The sequence below is a fragment of the Notothenia coriiceps genome, unplaced genomic scaffold, assembly GCF_000735185.1.
Source record: "Notothenia coriiceps isolate Sejong01 unplaced genomic scaffold, NC01 NC01_scaffold00017392, whole genome shotgun sequence".
NCBI lineage: Eukaryota > Metazoa > Chordata > Actinopteri > Perciformes > Nototheniidae > Notothenia > Notothenia coriiceps.
In genome coordinates this window covers 68229-85307 of record NW_011350093.1, presented here as the reverse complement: position 1 = coordinate 85307, position 17079 = coordinate 68229, and the positions used below count along the sequence as shown (strand labels likewise).

The following is a 17079-nucleotide window of genomic DNA, read 5'->3' as shown; positions in this document are numbered from 1 at the left end:
ACTAAAATAGTGCATGTGGGTGCACACTTACATTCTCTGTCTTACTGTTACATACATCCCATGAATGTATGAGATTAAGTTAGCGTCATCATATCTCAATCAGTGATTAAGTGAATAATAACGTTTCTATCAGGTTACTATCAGCCTGTCACTCATTCTTTTCAGGGAGGGGGCGGGGTTTGGAGGAGCAGAGAGGAGACGGGGATCGCGGAAGCTTTTTCCTCCTGGCTGCCTTCACAAACGTTACACAAGTATTTATCAACTGAAAATAGCAAGAGGACATTCATACTCTGCAATCAAGGACTTGATTACAGCCACCAAAAAGCTGACATGGTGCTAAAGCCAGTATTTAAAAGAACATAAATCCATGTGTGTCTGAGCCGCAGCGACACGGACTGACTCAGGTGCATTTATTGTTGTCGGATTGTTTCTACACTGTCTGTGAACAGCGAGCGGCGAGCTACTGAAAAGCTGCCCTCGCCATCGACGTGTCGGAGACCCCTGGTGTAGAGCAAGAAAAGATTCAAATCTTCCCCTACTTTGATAGAAATGATTGCACCACCGTAGTATAATGTTTAACATGCATACCGATATTAGGAAGACCTTGACCCCCTGGTCCTCTGTGTCCATGGCAGTGACTCGTACGCTCTTTTCGCTGGCCTTGTCCACCTGCATCTGGGCCCAAAGTTTAGTGTTGAGGATCAACCGGAGGCTGCCCTGGGTCCTCATCACTGCAACACAAAAACAGCAATGAGGTACAGGCCCAAAGGACGCAAAACATCATTCAGAATTACAATAGTATAAAAGACAAGCTCCTTTAAAAAGCAGTTCAAACATTTTTTTATTTCTTAAATTACACACTTGTTACTCTCCATTCAACCATCAGCCATGTACAAGTACTTCTCAGCACTCTAGTGCGTAGTTCACACGGCTGTAGCAGAGGAGTGGGCTCCCCCTTGTGTTCAATGATGGGTATTAAAGAACCAGGAAATGAAAGCCACCACAAAGAACCTCTTTTCGATGTGTTTACCTAGACGGGACTGTAGCGTGCCGTCTTCTGTCGATGCCATGTCGTTGAGCCTCAGCAAACCTCGACCTCTCTCTATCCACGACTGAGCAGTCTTCTCAAAAACATATAACTTGCACTGCATCTGAAGTTAGAGAGTGACAACAAACATCAACTGTGTTGCTTTCTGTTACAAACCACCCGTGTTGAATCAAGAGAGCGTGGCGCGTACCTGTAAAACGTTGCTTTCTGATTCCTCTCCGGTCTTGACGTCGACTTTCTCTAAGACGCACTTCTTGGCTGTGGCTTTGGTGTAAGCGGCTGCAGACTCCTCCAAAGACTCCGACACGCTGTTCCCTGCTGTGAGGAGATACAGTGGTGAGTCATCACGTCACTCAGATCAATAACTAATGTCAGTTTGAGAGCCTCCTCTTATTCCCATATTGGTTTCGCAGTGATCAAAACAACCTTCTCTGCAACATGTTGGACCATCAAGTGCCGACAGGGGGCTAGGAAGGATCCTGATTTGCCTACGGCACAATGTCTATCCTTCATAAATGCTTTTCTTTAAAAACGATAAATCATTGTATATTCATGGCCCTGTGTTGGTGGATATATTTCTCATGCAGTCCTCTCACATTTGAAATGTTTTCTTTTGCCCTTAAACAAGCCATTTTTTCACTTCACACTTGGTACAGATGTGAAGAGAAATGTCTGCTGAACCTCGTTCTCATCAAGCAGCATTTGCAGTGAAGTGTCCTGGTGCTAAAGAGTGTCACGTTATCAGTTACTGCCAAGAACTGCCTTAATGTTTCAGGAAACGTGGTGTGATGATGACACACGAGCTCCCAACTGTATCTGATACATCTATTAAAAGACATCTCGTAACGTCAAATAGATAAACAACATATTACACATTCGCTTTAGGGTGGTGACATATTTGTTTCAACGTTTAAACTGTCCCAGGGCTTGCTTCTGTCGTTTGTAGTTATCACGGGAGTGCAGCCAAACATATCTCTTAAATATATCCGTAGATAAGCCAAACATCACACACTCTTCAGTAATCGCTGGGGTTGTGTGTTTCTACCTTTCTCTGGGGGGGTTTCCTGTGATGAGGGCTCTGGAGCAGGGGCAGCTAAAACTTCTTTTGTTTCCTCAACTGGGGGCTCACCCTTTGGGGGACTCTGAAAACACAACAAAGCTTATCAGTGGAACTTGTTCAAAGCTTTATAATCAAGAGTTTTATTTTTAAATCAAGGATGGCAGATTCACTTTGCAACAGGTAGCATAAACTTACCAGAACTCGTTCAGACATGTTCTGCCCAAAAACAAATTTTGCCCCAGTGTCTGTACTGTTTGTGGCCTTTTTTGGACTGAAAGGACACAACAGAAAAGAAAACACTGTGAGTTGATGGAAGTGAATAATGAATGAATACAAGTTGCTAAAAATACTTGGACACATCTCCTTACCTCGGGGTAGAGATGTACTGTAAGAAATAATTAGTGCCCTCTTTAGCGTCTAGCGGCAAACCATCCTTTGACTTGCCTTCTGTACTGTTCTCTTCCAACTAGAAACAAAAAAAGTGTGCATTTAGAGTTATGATTCAAGGAATGACCAAAACTTTAAGACCGAAAAACATTCAATCGTAAATAATATCCGACTTTCTCTGATTTCACCACAGGAAAAACACCTCTTATCAGGAACTAGTCACAAAACAGGATATCCTCTTTGCAACGGAAACCAGACCCTTGACGTGTTAGCTTGGAAATGCTTTAAAGTCACAAATAAAACAAACTATAGACAAGGAAACTTGTTGTCCATGTATGATCCTATATCTGTAAAGACCCTCCTGTCTGCCCTTGGCCATGCAATTGTTTTTGTTCGTCACACATTCTCGCATGAAGTGTTACTGTATGTTAGACGCAGGTGGAAAACAACCCACCTTTGCTCTGTCTTTGATATTCTGCCCAAACACAAAAGATATTGCTACATCTGTATCTTTCTTCTCTCCATCTTTGTTACCACTTGCTCCATCTTCCTCATTTTCATGTTTCTGAAATGGGAACAAAAAAAGCACCAGGGTCAACTGGGGTTATAAGGGTTTGTTTCCCTAACAGTGATATCCAACATTTGCTTAAATGTTTATGAATACTCAATATAGTATAGGAGCCAGGAAATAATCTACAAATCTTGAGCTTGTGTATAAATAGCCTACAGTTTAAAGCTTAGAGCAGGGGTGTCAAACTCAAATACACAGTGGGCCAACATTCAAAGATGGGTACAAGTCGAGGGCCGGACTGGTTCAATGTTTATTGAAAAACTTATTGAAATGAACTTATTGCACATATTAAACCTGGAACTAACAAAGCTTAAATGATTGCCTATAAAAACAACATTAAACATTAAATAATCAGCTGCATTCATTTCTTATGGCTCTATCTGCAGATTTTCCAGAGTCATTTCTTATGATTACATTTTTCCACAGGCCAACAACAGCTTCAACAAAACTATTTCCCTCAAAGAGAAACCTAACATGACCTGTTGTCTCAAGAAACAAAGTGCAGAAGGAAACATCCATTAAACTCAGTTGTGCTGCTCTGTGATGCTAGTTCAAGCAGATACTTGGCATCTCATCTTGGGTGCAAGTTCATCAATGTTTGGGCTCAGGCTCTGAGCTGAGGAGACCCTCAGGATTGAGTGAAGTTGTGCGTGCAATATACCAGCGGGCCAGATCTAATAGTAATTAGAAATGATCCTGCGGGCCGAAATGTAATCCACCAAGGGCCTGATTTGGCCCCCGGACCTCGAGTTTGACACATGTGCTCTAATGTCTCNCAGAAGACCGTTGCTAGAAGCTGCAGCTAGACTGCAGAAGTATTAGTTTTGTCTAGCCTCCCTATATCTGTGTGTGAAATTGTTCCATCCTCAAAAACAAAAAACTAATACTTCTGCAGTCTAGCTGCAGCTTCTAGCAACGGTCTTCTGTTAAAAACAGGACACCGAGGCCCAATCCCAAAACCACGCCCTACCCCTACACACTCCCCCTCCATGGAGTGACACTCGCAGCTCAACGATGCTCCCTCCTGTCGGAGGGAGTAAATACAGCTGCAAGCTTNTCCCAAACCACGCCCTACCCCTACACACTCCCCCTCCGTGACGGAGTGAACTCCATGGAGTGACACTCGCAGCTCAACGATGCTCCCTCCTGTCGGCCCTCCGACAGGAGGGAGCATCGTTGAGCTGCGAGTGTCACTCCATGGAGTTCACTCCGTCACGGAGGGGGAGTGTGTAGGGGTAGGGCGTGGTTTGGGATTGGGCCTCAGTGTCCTGTTTTTAACAGAAGACCGTTGCTAGAAGCTGCAGCTAGACTGCAGAAGTATTAGTTTTTTGTTTTTGAGGATGGAACAATTTCACACACAGATATAGGGAGGCTAGACCTATACAAGTGATTTATTATGGTTTATAATTTAATGTCAAGACGAAGAAAAAAGGTGGCTGAACTGTGCAGTGTCAATCCCGTGGAGATGGAGATGGAGGTTATAAATCTCCAAAATCATGTTCAGCTTAAGTCTCAGCAAAACTGACAACATTTGTGGAGCCTTGTAGACCCAGAAAACTCTTAAGAACATCACCAAGCAGCACTGGACATGTCTGCTTTTTTTGGCTCTGAATGCCTTTTTTAAGAAGCAGCTTTTTCTGACATGAATGTCATGAAATCTAAATACAGAACAAGACTGAGGGATGAACATTCAAATGATTATTCAGAGCTCAACGCTAACTTTTAAAAGTGGTTGCCAGGCTGGCAACCAGGCATCAGCTTTTGGTTGCCAAAACTGAAAATACGGTATATCACTGAAAATTCACATAAATGTCCAAGAAAAAGACATTTGTTCACTTCTTATTATGGCCCTAAATACATCACCTTAATCACCACCTTACTAGCATTTTATGGCACATGTGTAAAATAAGTGCATTCACTCTCATCACAGTTGGTGAGACGACTGGCACTGCATGGAGTCCACCAGAGAGGTGTATGCTGGACCCACTTGGGTTCACTCTAATAGCAGGGCTCGACAGTAACTGTTGCCAGGTTGCTATTGGCAACTATTCAGAACTGGCCACTTTCATTTTTTCAAAGTAGCTCTCAGATGAAGAAAGGTTGGAGACCCCTGCTCTACACAAATGTAAAAATACTAAAAGATCTCAACATATAGGTATTCTTTATAGTTATAGTATATGACTGCTTCAATAAAAATAATAAAGTAAAGCACAAATATCTTATTTTGGGACAGAAACTAAAAGCTTTTGGATATTTCACCTCCTCTTGCTCTTACTGGTCTTCTTGAGAAGACATAATTAGCTTGATTACTGCAGGCAGGTGGCTAGTAGGTGTTAGCTACCCGGTTAAGGGAGGTGACCCAGATTAAAAAGTAGAATCCGCACACTAATCCGTGGCCTCATGTGGTCAGATAAGGTCTCATCAGAAAACAAGGCGAGCTCAGATCATTGAGGTTTTCTTCAGGTGACCCCTCTTGTTAAGATGATGTTGGATTCACTACACGCTATCAACATCCAACTGAAGTGGGAGGGGCTCTAGCTGATGTAGACAGATCTCATGACTTTTCAATGAATGGAAACTTTTTCTGCATGTTGTAATAACTTTGTTTTCATGATGTAGGCAATAAGCAATCTTCAAATTAACGATACACATTTCAATATTTCCCCCGTGCTACATGAAACCTCTTCATACTAAACACAGACCTAGGTTGTACTCCTTATCTTCCCTTTACTCTAGAAAGAAAACCACTGTCTGCTCCTGATTTGAATTGGCTTGATATTGTTTTAGTACTGCTCTCTTTCCCTTACTAGTTTCAGTTTGTGCCAAGCTGTTGGTAATACAAGTCAACGCTTCCTTTAGACTTTATTTTGTTTACTTCAAAAGCCTTCCAGATGCTCAACATAAATAACTCCTGTTTGTTTTGTCCAGCTTTATATGAAATCTACATAGAGTGGTAGTGCGCTCAAACGGCACTGATAACACAGATTTAGTCTCTTCTTCAATGTGCTTAATGGACTCTCCCCCCGTCTCTCCCCTTCAGGCTAGCTCTAAGGACATAGGTCAGCTTGCTGCAGCGTTACATCACCGTATCTTAGCCCTGAAGAGCCGGGCGGACCAGGAGCCCGAGACCCCGACAACAACCATCCCCGATGCCGAGGTACCGCAGTCCGACGACAGCGACGAGGAAGACAATGCCTCGGCTTCAGCTTCAGCCTCCACTCCGGCTACGAGTCAGTGATTTATTTGTATTATGAATGTGTTTCAACACTCTTAAAGGTCACCTATTATGCTCCACTTTTTCATGTCTTTTATACCTCAACATGTGTCCCCTCTGTGGAAAGAGGTTCTGAAAGTTTCAAGAAAAAAGATTCTCTCGCTGTTTGTCCTGGTCCATTTCTACAAAAACCTGTCTGAAAATAAGCTGATCAGATTTTGGCCACTTTATGATATTTTTTGGCTTGAGTAACCTTTAGCCAATCACCAACCAAGGTAACCCCCACCCCCACCTTATCACCTGAATCTCCTCCTAGAGCACCATTGTGTTCTTTTTAACCAAATACCTCTCATAGGGGCGTGGGGAGTGGCTCCTTATTTTCATCCAAAGTAGGAGTGGGGAACCTTTTTCCTCTCAAGGGCCATTTACATTTTTTCAACATCCTCCGAGGGCCGTACAAATGATTGACCTCTGCTTAAAAATACTAAAATCACAGCCCAGTCATTTGGCCTTTCTTTCATGCTGTGCAAAGAAAAAGCAACTCTTAATCCAGATATCTTACCATGACTCGCGTATGCATGCACGTGAACGGTTGTAGCATGACCACCAACACAGAAAGATATGGACACAAGATGTGTTCAAATGTATTTAGTTTACTATCCATGTGGACATGATTGAAGTGGGGGGGGACCTAACCTCCTCTCCGGGGGCATGCTCCCCTGGGAAGATTTGTTTTTAATGTTGAAGTTAAAAGCATCAATCTGCTGCATTTTGAGAGCAACATTAGGAGATCTATGGATACATCTCTCAACATCCATATGAAACAGAACTGGAACCAGATTTAATTTTCTTTATGGATATTTTACAAATCACTCCCCTTTCAAACTGTATCCTTGTTTATTAATAACAACTTTTTTTTTACCGTCATATAGTATTTTATACCTGTTTACTTTATTCTCTTATTTTTTTTATAACTATAATGATCATATAAAGATGTGCCTTTACCTCACTGGTTGTAGAAAAAGCTTCTTATATTCGTTAGCATAGCTAGCTAACCAGATGCTAATAACAACAAAGTTATTGACTGTATGATCAGTATGACAGATGAACAGATCGCCACTGGGATTACAACTAAAGACACAGCCACGCAAAAACTGCGGCATGTGTACGGCTCCTTATGGGTACTGACATTTGCCTAGCGACTTTCTGGTGCTCGTCAGAACTGCACCCCTGTCAGACTAGACATATACCACGTGATGACACGTTAGGCTCGTGTTGTGTTCAAGGACCCTGACCTTGGCCAGGAAAAACAGGCACTCGCTTGTTTAATTCTTTTGCGGTCTAGATTTCTTTAATTTTTTTTCTTTTTTGTGTGTGTTGATAAATTACCTCGAGGGCCGTACCAAATGGTCTCGCGGGCCGTATACGGCCCGGGGGCCGGATGTTCCCCACCCCTGATCTAAAGTAACAGACAGAGAATCAGAACTTTTTAAACAGGGCTGAAACAGAGGGGATTATGGGATGCTGCAATTATCTGTTTGGTGTTTCAGCCAAACACTTAGGAGACATGTTCTGTATATATCTGAGACCTATATTAAATGTATCTAAAACAGTATAATGGGGACTCATCCGGATTCAGAGTGTTCTCTGTGTGATGTTTATATTTAGACAACAGAAACCTTATCAGCCTTCTGTCCCTTTCCTTCCTGCAGGTAACTCCGAGGGAGGAGAGAGCCAGGCAACAGGAAGCACATAGCGTCACTCTTGGACAGCCTGCTAAGATGCTGCCGTTGAGGCATTTTGCTGTAGGCATCTCCATGGACACCCCTTGACCAACATGGGTCCTCCAGACCAGTACTTTTGGATATTAGAAGTCTAGCTCCAGGAAATAACCCCTTGTGCCGGAGTGTCTCACCCAACACGTGCAGTTCATCTTCTCTGCATTCAGCGTAATATCTGGAGTCGTTTCTTCCCTCCCTCTCCTGTTTTGTGTTTTATTTTTGTTTTCGAGTATTTTTCCTCTCCCCGATAGCAAAAATAAAGACTTCAAAGCTTTGGTTTGGGACTTTTCTGCTCATCATATTGATGAGTGTAAGGGTGTTCTCCTCTACATTTTAAAGTATGGCACATGTTAAGACTGCAGTTTCTACTTTGGGACCTTTTTACTCACTCTACAGTCGTGCCTCTGGACGCCACACATCCAGAGGAGCTTCATTCGCGGTGTATTTGACTAGCCATCAGTCGGTGGTTTCTCCATTGAGTCCAACTCTCCTCCGACCCCCCCCCCATCCCAACCAGTCTCTGTTAGGTTTTGGAAATGTAATTTATTTTGGATTGTCATTTTCATGAGGCATCTCAACTCATATGTGCTGTTTGTAATGGCTAGCCAAGACCACTCAAGTTGTCATTAATAGCAGTTTCTTATATTTCCTATTGAGCTATATTATACAGAATAAAAGACTGAAACAATGCCGTTTCTGCTAATGTGAGTTAATGATGTGAGAACAAAACAGCAGAAGAATTCAATTCAAATTTGTCTTCAAATTAGGAAGTTGTTTAGTCATTCACCTTGTGGGTTTTTTTAATGATTGTTTTTCCAAATCAGCCATTAAACTCATTGGTCTACATTCTGCATGTAACTGTTATTTCTTTTTATTCTTTCAGCCTCCCAAGGGTTTACTGTGTTACATATTTTTATTTTGAAGATATACTTTTTATTCATTTTCATTTGAAGAACATGTTGGAATGAAGACTTAAGTTCATGTGTGGAAACTTTGAGTGATAACTCTAATACCCTTTGAATGTCATGTACATTTGAATATATCATTTAGAAGCGCACCATGTTTTCTCATCTCCAATTACCCTCTTTACAAAATAAAACATTTTGGACTGACATCTGAGATTTTTCCTTCTGAAACCTGATCTTCTCTGCAAGACCACAAATGAAATGCAGAGCAAGATATCAGCAGAGTGTTGTGTATTTTAACATTCATTGTCTCATGCGGATTTTCGGATTTCTAACATCAAAACAGCAGCCAGGAAAGGGAGAGTGGTTCATCTGTTTTGTATTCATGTGTAGGTGATGTAAACTGCTCTGACGGCACAGAGCGGGAATAGGACCGAAACCTCCTCATATATACAGCATGCATCACGGAAGGTCATGAATATTTGATGCATGTACCTATCAAGACAGCCCGACACAATCATATACACCAAACGGGAACCTAACTGCTGCTGCCCCTAAAACCCCCTTATCTGCCTTCCTGTGATGATTTAGGAAAGTGTTTTTCCCATAAATGTCTCAGCGGTAGATTGAAAGGTAGAAATAAACATATTGCCGACCTTAGATGTTGGGACATGGTGCTTTAAGAGGGAAACAACGGAATAGTAAAAGTCCAAAAGACATAAAATGGGGAGGCACTGACGTGTACAACCCACAACACGTGTAATAAAAATAAGAGAAAGCCAAAGTAAACAGTGATGTGGTCTACTCAGATCTTGTAATACCAATGAGATATTGTGTTTTTCCCAGGATGCCCTTGGCTGAAGGCACAGAGACACTGCGAAAAAAAACAAGGGTAACACTGACATCACTCACATTCTGGGGTAATTTAGAGTCTTGCAAAAATAAACATACAACCATGAGGAATTCATGATATTTTAAAGCAGAGCATTATTGTAAGCAGCTTGATAAATCATACCATGCCAGGTTATATGTTCTCCAGTCATTATTGGATACAACAGCCAGACAACTCAAAACATCTCTAACACTGGATGGTTTCTTTTTAGCCAATTATACAATTACTTTTTTTCGACATACTATCCTATGACTTTCTTTTATGACATGTTCAACCTACTATACAATAACAAAATGTTAAATATGATTTTATTACTTTTTTCCACATATTCTATTTTGAAAATACTATACTATGTCTTTTATAATATTTTTTGACATAGGGTGCTTTGAGCTTTTTCATATTTTTTTCAACATACTATACGATGACCTTTTTCATGATCTTTTCGACCTCATATGCTTAAGCTTCAAGATATTTGATTTACAATCATACAAAGGAGGGCAAAGCAGGACACACCGATACTTACAAATAATAGGTCCCATATTGTGAAAAATTATAATTTCATGCCATTTTGTCTAACTGCTGTATAAATACTGCTTAAGTATCAATATGTTCAAACAAATGAAAAGATACAAGTTGCCCTATTTAGAAACTGTTCCTTTAAACAAGTTGTTTTCAGTCTTAATATCTTATGTGCATGTGAATGACATCAGCTGACAGGAAGTAAACACAGACCCAAGCTGTTGCCTAGCAACTTAATTATTTTAAAAGTGCTTAGGTGCAGCATTTCAGCCAAAGGGTGAATACAGGGACAAAGTATGAGACAATTAATGGGTTTTATAAGCATTAGAGAACATAAAGATATTCTAAAAGAAGCCATACAATACATGTATGAACCTGGAACCAACAGAACATTAAGACCTTTAAGAAATGTGGGCGAAACCAATCTGCCAGTAAACAAAAAAAGAAAAAGACTCCACTCCTCTCCTCTTTGTAGTCTTTGTAGATTTATGGGGCTTAGGACTATTCTCTCTTCAAAAAGTTGTTGCCTAAGGAACTCCCCACCAGAGTAAACAAACACTGATCCGCTGGGAAATAGGAGGAGGGTTTGTTGAATATTCAAAGGTGGTCCTCCTACCTGTTGCCTGGTAACATAACTGTTTTGCTCAATAACGCGGGTCCTTTTTATGGTATGCTTTAGGCCTTAGGGTCAATAATCACCGCAATAACATAACTAGACCAACCATGTGTTGTCAGAAGTACTAAGGAACAATTTAGGGTAAATATGTATGGTATATGGATAGTAGTTACCAACATTTATCAAAAGCAAACAACGATAAATCAAAATGAAGACACAAGCACACGCCACTATCATTTTTATAGCATACTTTACGATTACGCTTATTCATGAATTTATTTTATACCATACCCTACTATGACTTGTCATTGCATTCTATATTACAATTTATCTAAATGAAATGATATACTACTTCTACTACTTTTGAAACAACTTTTTATTAGCATACCTTTCTATTCATTTTTCTCTGACCTTTTTAGTGACACAATCTCTTACATATTTTGACGGTATACTATAACATTATTTTTTATCATATTTTAATTGCATACTATGTAATTTTTAAGTACACTTATTTGACATACATACATACACTGTTACAGGTTTTGTGAAATGTTTATGGTATACTAAACAATGCCTTTTATGACAAACTGTACTATGACATTTTTATGCATACTTTAGTTAGATCTTGCAGAGGACATTTTGTATTTAATATGTGCATTGTTAATATCCATGTTTCCATGCAAGTGTTGTTCTTTCCTTCCTTTGTTTGTGGGTAACCTCCACTTCCACCTCTTATAAAATATAAAAATAGGACCCACTGATTAAAACATTGCATAGCTCTGGTTATGATCAAAATGTTATGTCTAATGTTGTAACGTTAAGGAATAATAGAACTGTTCTTTGTTGTAGTTGCCCGAATAAAATTCCTCTGTATCTGCACAGAATTAATTTACATTGTTTTTGGATCAAATGAATATTCACACTGTGTTTTTCTACCAAATAAATGCAAATGGCAGTCTTTAGAAAACGCATTACTTCAGACCAGGTGGAAGCTGTTGTAAAGTGATACCACTCAGTTACAGCCGCTCCTGAATTTCAGTAGACTTGGACGACTTTCAAGCCTATACATGTCATGATGTCAGAATATGCAAGTGCCCAGGAATTAACCTCTTATATCCTTACTCTTACAGCTCCTTTTGAAAATCCCTCACAGAGAACAAATTACACCTGCTAACAAGTTCCTCTTATTCACACATTCAGTTCCGGTGTTGAAAGTCATTGAGCATGAAAAGGGAGTGCAAAATTCAAATTACCTCCTCAGACGGCATGTTTTTAAAGACCTGCTATCACATGTGGGCTCAAGCATGTTTGCAAAAGACATTAGTCACACAGTTAAAGTCAACGTGGAACATTTTGGCAAGGCTTTAAAAAGGATTTAGGTTAGAAGGGGAAGTTGATAAAAGATTGTGATGAAAATACTTAGAAAAATAATTAGTGAAATGCTCGAATGGAGAAGGCGGAGTAATGTGAGTCAGTGAACTGAGGCAAATATTTATCAAAGTCGTGCTATATTCTTCCTTCTGAGAAGCTTGGATTAAAAAAACAATTCTCCAAACCAAAGTAACATTTTAAAAGGATCTCTCATAAATATCATTCTTTATCTGTGTCATGTGTCCCCTCACAAGAAGTCAAGACGTTTATAAGAGGGCTGGGGAAATGAGAATAACAGCAACATGACTATTTCTTCTATGAGGCATCCCCAAAAAGCATCCTCCCCTGGAGATGTTTTTATAAATAAAGAAAAGATTGCTAACAGAAATGAAAGATTTAGCATGACGTAGAGCTTAGTTAAGTCCAGACCTCAGCGTACACATAAATAAATTACTCAACACTCAGATGGTGCCACACGAATACAAAGTTTAATCTTTTCCATATCGAAGAAAATACACTGCACAGATATACAAGTGTGCGAGAAACGTCCTGAGACCATCAAACATCGCAATACATTTCCAAGAATTGAAATTGGATTGTTATTTGATCAACTTCAAATGTACTTGGGAGTGTGCACCACTGCAGCAACTTAAAAGATCACTTGCATGCGCTTCATTATTTCAAAGGGAAACATTGTTCCTTCTCAGCCACTACATTCATTTAAAAGTCATTGTTACAAGTTACAAGATGTTAAAAAATACGACACACTGAAAAACCCAGCAGTATATATTGGCTCCACTTTAACCAGATTCAACATTTAAACTATTCTTTAACATGAATTAATGAGTAGAATTAACCCAATTATATATGATATAACCTGGGGATACCATTCTGCCAGTTAAAGTACACTTTTCTTTCCTTATCTTTGTACTTTTACATAAGTAACATTTCTTATGCAGGTAGTCTCAAAGTAGTTTCAGGCAATTTATGGACATATTGACTCTAACCCTAACCCCAGTTAGATGGTAATTCTTCTGTAATTCCACAAGGGGGTGCTGCCATGAGAACATTTCTATACCCAATACATTTCGTCCTAATACTGCAGGATTAAATTAGACATTTCAGATTCAATACAGATTAAAGGAGCAAGGCACAGCTCAACAGAGGCTTTAAATCAATTGAAATATGAAACCATGAATACAGGCAGCTAAAGAGAACTCTTGCCTCAGAGGGTCCATGTTGATTTTGTTAATTGTAATGACAATGTAAGCTGTAGGGAATATGTTTTGTTGTGTAAATGTTTCACTTTATGAGGACAATGTAACCAACATCCTAACAAAAACGTTTCAGCCATTTCACCGCCTTTAGTGTCCTAATGTGTCCAAGTACAAAACTGAAATATCATTAGTCCGCCCCACCATTACCTTAACTCTCCTTCATTCCTTCTGTCTTTTAAACCTCTTTACCACAGTAAATGTAAATCATGTTTCTTTGTTTGGAAATTACAATCAAACATCAGATCTTTATCTCACAGGGATATGCTATTTTATTTTTGTAGATAGTGACATCGCATCAGTTAAAATAAGAGAACATTAAACATCGGATGCAAGCTAAATAAACAGGATGTATCCAAATCCTGGATCCAGGTAAACACATTACATATGGAGACAGGAAGGATGTGTATACTCAGGTCCAATGCAACTATAAAGTGTGTGTGTGTGATTGAGGAGGGAAGAAGCTGCATGCTGAATTGATCTGCAGGATCATCAGTGTCTTCATGTTGTACACCTTGCCCCTCTTCTCCCTCTGCTTCCTCCTCTAATCGCCCTATTCCATCCAATCCTGCCGCTTCCAATCATAGCCCCCAACCAAAAGCCCCTATAAGAAACACTCATGCATACTTCAAAAACTCACAATCACGCCAACCCTGAAGATAAACATCCTGGCATGCACAGACATTTTTATATCTGACTCAAATCAAAAGCATCTTACCTAAATCACCCTTCTGCCTGTACAGTGTTTGAACTTTGGAGCCCTCGCGTAAGGAGAGGGAATAAAAAGGAGGTAAATCACAGGTTTCAAGGTGTGGAGCATTTTCTGATCCACATGGGAACCAGTGAGCTAATCAACCTGATCTCACCAAAATGCGTGACTCCACCACGACTCCTTAGCAGAATGCGTGACTCCAGCACGCAATGCGGTGTTAAGGAGTCGTGGTGGAGTCACGCATTCTGGTGAGATCAGGTTGGACATAATAGCAAGAAACAACAACACTACAGCGCACAGAAAGGCAAAGGGAATTTGACTACAAAGGCCAGACAAATATCTGCCTATCGTCAATGACATTAATGTAGATTGTAAAACAGTGTACCCATCTGCAAAATGTCCAAACAGCTCTGCACAGAGGCCACTATCGGCAGCATCTCTACAACTACATTTCCCTCGAGCGGAGCCAAGTGAGACTGATGCAGAGAGTCAGACCGCAGGACATCAAACATCAGCAAACAGACTGTTCTCTGTTCAGACACACTCACGCCAGCCTGCCAACAGAACGGCCATCATTCTTTAAAGAGGACAGATGTTTGTCATCCAAGATCTATTTAGAGACCATACTGCCAAATGAAGCACCCTTTGCTCCGCCAGTGCCACCTCCTCAAACTAAAATCAGAGCTGTAGCCTGATGACCGGCAGCCAACAGGACCCCCGTACTCTACCCTAGACTGTGTATTAATGCTGTCAACGTGTCATAATACAACATTTACATTCAGTTATCATAAGTGGAATCGGCCATTCTTTCTGAAACACATTCATGCACTGTCATCTTGTTCAATCAGCTGTATACATTCAGTAAATTATTAATGGTTATTTAGGTTTAAAGGCTTTAAATATTTATGGATGCAAATAGGGAAATGCAGATGAATTATGAATGAATATGAGGAGTGAGCATGTACATCTCGATTATAAAACGATACATCCATGATCTCATATTTCCCCCCTCAAGTCAATCTTGTATTCATTTTAAAATGCAATTGAAAATGAAACATCCAATATAGTTTTTAAACAGCTTGTTTATTGAATATGTCTTAAACACATTGCAGTCAAATAACAGTCCCCCCACCCAACACTATTACAATAATATATTGTGTAAAATAAAATAAATAGAAATATAACTACACATGTCATCATAGTTGCATGTCTACAATATCAACCACATCTCGTCATCAACCCACAACAGAATGTGAAGCAGCTACTACAACCAGAGAAAAGCATTGATCAAAGAGATGTGGTTTCCTTTGGAGATTGAACAACATTTTCTTATGATGCCATGTACAAAGAAAACAACTTAGAGACAGGGGGAGATCTGCATGTTTCCTGCAAAGCAATACATTTATTGCCAGCGATGGATAATTTAATAAACCACACCTTCTTTCTCTTAGCAAGAGGGATTTCAAATATGTCGGCTAGTAACACTCATTGAGTTGAACATGGGATCTTAAACCAATCCGAATTGATCCCGATTATATTTTACATTTCGTGAACATTTGCGCAAGGTAACATTTCTCTCTAATTGATTCACTATGAGATCTTTCTTGTTATAAATAGGCTCCCTGTAAAAGCTGTACTGTAACATCTTTGGGCAGCTTTTTCACATAATGTTTCCCTTCCACTGTCTCCAATACACTCCAGGTTTTTCTCCCATAAGGGTTTATCTGTGAAGGCTTACATTCTGCTACATGGTGAATGACATCACTGCAGCATACTATAGTAAGATAGCCTGGTTTGTCCAGAGAATAAAATATGTGCATTAGAGAGTCAATGTTACGTAGCAGTTTGTCAATTCAATTAGATAAAAGGCCTCAGGTTTTTGTGCAAGTAAATGGTCTCCAAAGGCCAAAATCCCAAAGTTCCGTCCACGGGGAGTTTCTCTCCCACGCACTCCCCCTGCCTGAAACGCGTCAATTGGACCCATTTATTAACATTCGAAACATAGTGACATCACTATGTAACACTCAGGCTTCTATTGGCTAGCGCTCCAACACATTGTACGTGAAAGGATAAGGGGCGGGACATCTCTAGGCGGTTAACCAATCACAACAGAGCCGACCAGCTAACCAATCAGAGCAGATTGGGATCTGGTTTCAGACAGAGGGTGAAAAGAGGTGCTGCAACAGGCAGTGTATACAACTCCCCCGTTACTTGGACTATCCCTTGCAACCCCTAGCATAAGCCCGAATGGTTTCAACCAGCGCCATATAGACTGAGAGATACGTAATCTCCGTTCACTCCAATGGACCACTTTTTTACAGCAATGGCGGATCGTGGAGCCTCTATCGTTCCCCGGAAGTTAGCGCCAAGGCTAGTAGAGCTGTAGAGTTGCAGCATAATAGACCGTTCGTGACGGACTTTTAAAGGTAAGAAGAAGTTTAAAGATATATATTGCGGATATTATCAGTACATCTGATTCAAATTAACATGTGTATTAAAGAATGTCAGTGGATTATCCCTGAATTAGTAGATTTAGGGAACGTTTACAGATAACAGATTAAGCTACCGGTGTTGCAGTATAAATTGAGTCATGACAACTGGCGACATTCTATTATTTTCCTCATAGGAATCCGGGGCGTGTACATTGAGGACCCATTGTTGACTTACCAGGAAAGAAACATCATTTGTCGTTTACGTTCATCTTTTGCTATATCTGCCTTCCTAAGATC

At 40.2% G+C, this 17079-nt stretch overlaps 2 protein-coding genes across 2 annotated transcripts; one reads left to right on the top strand and one right to left on the bottom strand.

Annotated features, from left to right (window-relative positions):
- Nucleotides 1-336: 336 nt before the first annotated feature.
- Nucleotides 337-3094, bottom strand: LOC104950316 (ran-binding protein 3-like). Its single transcript, XM_010776817.1, has 7 exons — nucleotides 2950-3094; nucleotides 2477-2574; nucleotides 2304-2379; nucleotides 2094-2190; nucleotides 1239-1366; nucleotides 1031-1151; nucleotides 337-731 (listed from the first exon to the last, which is right to left on the bottom strand). Exons 3-7 carry the CDS (start codon nucleotides 2319-2321, stop codon nucleotides 337-339), a joined length of 759 nt encoding a protein of 252 aa, XP_010775119.1. The 5' UTR covers nucleotides 2322-2379; nucleotides 2477-2574; nucleotides 2950-3094.
- Nucleotides 3095-6061: 2967 nt separating this feature from the next.
- On the top strand, nucleotides 6062-9175 carry LOC104950303 (ran-binding protein 3-like). The gene is made up of 2 exons (XM_010776804.1): nucleotides 6062-6296; nucleotides 7993-9175. Exons 1-2 carry the CDS (start codon nucleotides 6068-6070, stop codon nucleotides 8034-8036), a joined length of 273 nt encoding a protein of 90 aa, XP_010775106.1. The 5' UTR covers nucleotides 6062-6067; the 3' UTR covers nucleotides 8037-9175.
- Nucleotides 9176-17079: the final 7904 nt, after the last annotated feature.

Excerpts from the sequence above, each read along its gene's own strand:
- LOC104950303 (XM_010776804.1), top strand. The coding sequence starts at position 6,068 with ATGTGCTTAATGGACTCTCCCCCCGTCTCTCCCCTTCAGGCTAGCTCT. Across the intron at positions 6,297-7,992 it reads AGCCTCCACTCCGGCTACGA|GTAACTCCGAGGGAGGAGAG; the intron begins GTCAGTGATTTA and ends TCCTTCCTGCAG.
- LOC104950316 (XM_010776817.1), bottom strand. Across the intron at positions 1,367-2,093 it reads GGAAACCCCCCCAGAGAAAG|CAGGGAACAGCGTGTCGGAG; the intron begins GTAGAAACACAC and ends ATCTCCTCACAG. Across the intron at positions 732-1,030 it reads CACGCTACAGTCCCGTCTAG|TGATGAGGACCCAGGGCAGC; the intron begins GTAAACACATCG and ends TTTGTGTTGCAG.